Here is a 4422-nt window from a genome sequence, read left to right as displayed (position 1 = left end):
ATTGTACAGCTCAACGAAAGCATACCTTGCTGACGACGATCCGAGTGATGATAAGTTCGAAACATCTTCTGGGGTGCATCTTGTCGAGGACCGTATCAAGATTATTTTACCAGTTATTTTCCAATTTTTGATGTTTGTTGACGATTTTTAATGATAATAACTGTTTTTTAAATACTTTAACTGTGCTGTGATGTCCTGTAAAAGTCGATTGTGATCATTTGCCTGTCAAACGAACCAAGTAGCCTACGGTGACGTTTGAATCTATACGATTCAAAGACGGTAACGTTTGAATTTAAAGAATCAAGGACGGTAACATTTGGGTTTATATGAATTAACATTCTGGATACAATACTTGTGGATTTTATATCAATTGACTGAGGACAAGGAGGCCTAAAATGGTTTAAAGTATAAAACTATACGTATCTGCGTGTGCTGACTCGCCTTCAAATCACCCGCCAGTGTGCTAGTGACGTCACTCGTTGTAATACCACTCCTCAAGCCTAATTCTCGAGCGGCCGTGACCTAGCATCATAATGGCCAACAACTTACTATTGTACCTGTTTGTCATCGGTGCAACATTATCAATTCGGATTTTTATCGATCTGAGCTCATCGGAAATACACATACATCGAGATGTTAACTACAATACATTTATTACAAAATGTATACCAAACAAGTCTTTTAAACACGGTCAAAGTAAGTTATACAGCATATTTGTATCTCAATTATTTACACCTGTCAATAACCGAACATCAAAGCAAAAAATAAAAACAACTAAAACGAAAGCCGACCGCTTTATTCTGTTTTTTGGTCTTATGCTAGCTGGCGATGTCCATCCATGCCCGGGGCCTACCGGAGCAAGAAAACCTAAGTGCCCATGTATAGTTTGTTCAAAAGGAATAATCAAAACCAGTCGAGCTATATCGTGTGATAATTGTGATCGTTGGTCGCACATAAATTGCATAAACTTCCCGTTAAAAAAGTATACTGATCTATGTCATTCAGGGGAAGAATTTGCATATGAATGCCAAGAATGTGTATTTAGAAACCTGCCGTTTAGCAACGCTGATGTTAACAATACTTCAAATGACCACCGCGATATCGATACATCAACTCTTACAAACGATTCGTGTGATGATCCCGATACATTGTTATCTGAAATCTTCAGATGCAAAGGTCTCCATTGTTTACACCTGAACACCAGAAGCCTTCTTCCAAATATCGATGAAATTCGGTCTATTGCAAAAAAGACTGATGTATCCTTAATAGCAATTAGTGAGTCCTGGCTGGATAAATCTGTAAATAACAGTGAAATAAGTATCGAAAATTATTCAATTGAAAGAAAAGATAGATGTACGAATAGTGTTGGAGGAGTCGTATGCCTCTATATACGAAATGATCTCACCTACAACGTGAGAGATGATCTCCAAAACGATGATATTGAATCTTTATGGATAAATATACTATTACCTAAAACCAAACCTATTCTAATCGGAACCTGTTACCGACCTGAAAAGCAGCGATCGTTTTTTACCTCACTTGAGACAATCTGTGGAGATATTTTACAAGGTCAAGAAGTTATTATTTTAGGTGACTTTAATGTAGATGTATCATCTAATAATTTAAGTAAAAATTTAATGGGTGTCCCAATTTTGTAATATGTTTAATCTCACCCAACTTATTAAGGACCCAACACGTATTACTTGCACTACCTCTACCATCATAGATCTTATTTTCTCATCCGAACCTCTTAACATTTTCCAATACGGAGTTATTCCTTACGGTGTCAGTGATCATTTTATAACTTACTGCACCAGAAAGATAGTTAAAATCCCGATTAAGAGGCATAAGACGATTAAAATACGATCTATGAAATCATACTCATCAGAACTACTTACTTCTAAATTAAATGAATTAGATTGGTCCGATATCACAAATTGCACAAATGTCTGCACTGCATGGGACTGGTTCAAACTAAAAATGATGAATGCCATCAACCAAGTTGCTCCTTTAAAAGAAATAAGAAGTAAACAACGTTCCAAACCCTGGTTCACATCAGAAATTAGAGATCTGATCATTAAACGTGATAAATGCTTAGCTAAATTTAAGAGAACTCATAATGAGAACATATTTACTGTCTTTAAAAAGTTAAGAAATTCTGTAAAATATAAAATAAAAAGAGCTAAGTCATCTTATTTTTTGAACAAACTAAATGAAAATAAAAATAACGCCAACAAATTATGGAATGTTTTAACAAGTTTAGGTACCGGAACAGAAAATAAATCTGAAAACATTGCTCTAAAATGTGAAGATAAAATAATTTATGACAAAAGCTCGATTGCTGACTATTTAAATTCCTGTTTCATTAATACTCCTGAAAATTTAGTCAACAAACTCCCTCCTTCATCTAATACTTACAATGAAAACCACGTTAAACATTACTATGCAGATAAAAAAGGTGTATTTGCCTTTAAAGAAGTAAATAAACAAACAAACCGTACTAACGATAATAAACAACTTAAATAGTAAGAAAGGTGCGGGTTTAGATTCCTTACCTGCCAGATTTTTCAAAGATGGGGCTCTGGCTATCTTACATCCACTAAGCCATATTATAAATATATCCATTTCAACCGGTTATATCCCTTCTGATTGGAAATCTGCTAAGGTAGTGCCTATTTACAAAAAGAAAGATCGATTATATGCTGGAAACTATAGACCCGTTTCTATTCTATCTGCAGTGTCTAAAATTGTAGAACGTATTTTGTATAATCAATTAATGAGTTACTTAAACGACCAATCACTTCTTTATACCTATCAATCAGGTTTTAGACCTTCATTTTCTACAGAAACATGTCTAATACATCTATCGGATTCTGTTAGAAATGGATGGGATAAAAGAAAAATGACTGGTATGATAATAATTGACCTTCAAAAGGCGTTCGACACAGTAGACCACGACATATTATTGTATACATTAAAGGCCATGGGTTTTACGTGTCTATCTCTGTCATGGATGCAATCATAACTCCACGGTAGATCCCAGGTTGTTGACATAAAAGGTACTAAATCAACATTTCTTGACGTCAAATGTGGAGTACCCCAGGGATCTATTCTGGGTCCCTTACTATTTTTGCTATATGTCAACGACATGAAATCGGCCGTTGGTTGTGAGTTGTTGCTATATGCAGACGATGCAGCCCTTTTGGTCACAAATAAAGACCGAGAGTATATTGAAAACAGACTAAGTAATGAATTGCAAGCGTTGAATCTGTGGCTTTCTGACAATAGATTATCCCTTCATTTTGGTAAGACGGAGTCAATTTTATTTGGTACAAAAACCATGTGTAGAAAACAGTCAGAAATGAAAATTACCTGTAATAATAAAAACATAACTGCTAAATCTTCAATCACATACCTTGGAATTGATCTTGACCAGAACCTGACTGGTACAGCTACAGGTATGAAAGTAATCAATAAAATTCATTGTATACTTAAATTTCTTAATAGAAATAAAAAATACATTACTAAATATGATCTTAAATTAATTGCATCTTCTCTGACACAATGTCATTATGACTATGGGTGCTGTGTATGGTACTCATGTACAAATAAATATATTAAAAATAGGCTACAGACGTCTCAAAACAAAATTATTAGGTGCATTTCGAACCTAGGACCACGATCTCATATAGGTATACATGAGTTTGTAAACTTAAATTGGTTGCCAGTTGACCTAAGAGTACAAGAGAGGAAACTATGTATTATGTATAAAATAATTAATAAAAGTGCTCCAACTTACCTGGATACAATTACCCTGACGAGACAACGTCACAATCACAATACAAGATTTGCTAGAGACAGCATTTCGATCCAAATTCCAGTCATAGGAACTCACAACAGATCAACTTTCTTAATAACAAGCATTCAGTTATGGAATTCACTCCCCTTTTTTGTTCAAAGCTCCTCTTCATTACAATTATTTAAACAGAGATCAAAAGGTTATTTTTGTGAAATTCTTAGATTAAGAGAAATTTAATTTGCTATTTGTTTGTGTATTATGTTTATGTAATTGTGGTTTTCCTTGTTTATTCTGTTATATTTGTTTAGGACCACAATGGAAACAAGTTTGCCGTCTCGGTACTTTTTTGTGTATTTATCCTATTGATTTTATATCAGAATAAAGAAATAAAATCCCTCACATCATCTATTGTTTCCATCTATACAAGTTCCACAGACAAGATAGCTTCATCTTTGCATAAATGTACTTGTATGCCTAACTCACAAGCGATGATGTTAAGCAATTTCCGGTAGACCAAGAAGAGTGCTTTATTACTTCTTCTTCTTTCTTGGAGATCCAAGAAACATTTATTATATATGGCCTTTGGCCCAAATAATATACAATGTAATACAATATTAAATAAA

At 34.1% G+C, this 4422-nt stretch overlaps 1 protein-coding gene across 1 annotated transcript; it reads right to left on the bottom strand.

Moving 5' to 3' along the window:
- Positions 1 to 997: 997 nt before the first annotated feature.
- LOC140058190 (uncharacterized) lies at positions 998 to 3892 on the bottom strand. Its single transcript, XM_072103753.1, has 5 exons — positions 3800 to 3892; positions 3416 to 3452; positions 1899 to 2008; positions 1510 to 1549; positions 998 to 1296 (listed from the first exon to the last, which is right to left on the bottom strand). Exons 3-5 carry the CDS (start codon positions 1992 to 1994, stop codon positions 998 to 1000), a joined length of 435 nt encoding a protein of 144 aa, XP_071959854.1. The 5' UTR covers positions 1995 to 2008; positions 3416 to 3452; positions 3800 to 3892.
- Between the last annotated feature and the right edge of the window lie 530 nt (positions 3893 to 4422).

The sequence above is a fragment of the Antedon mediterranea genome, chromosome 9, assembly GCF_964355755.1.
Source record: "Antedon mediterranea chromosome 9, ecAntMedi1.1, whole genome shotgun sequence".
In the NCBI taxonomy this organism is placed as follows: Eukaryota; Metazoa; Echinodermata; class Crinoidea; order Comatulida; family Antedonidae; genus Antedon; species Antedon mediterranea.
Note: the sequence above shows the minus strand (reverse complement) of the source record. Positions and strands in the feature narration are given on the sequence as shown.

Coding starts and splice junctions, on each gene's coding strand:
- LOC140058190 (XM_072103753.1), bottom strand. CDS start 1,994: ATGGCATTCATCATTTTTAGTTTGAACCAGTCCCATGCAGTGCAGACA. Junction 1,550..1,898: donor CTAATTCATTTAATTTAGAA/GTAAGTAGTTCT, acceptor ATATCTCCACAG/ATTGTCTCAAGTGAGGTAAA. Junction 1,297..1,509: donor AAACGATCGCTGCTTTTCAG/GTCGGTAACAGG, acceptor TGTTATTTACAG/ATTTATCCAGCCAGGACTCA.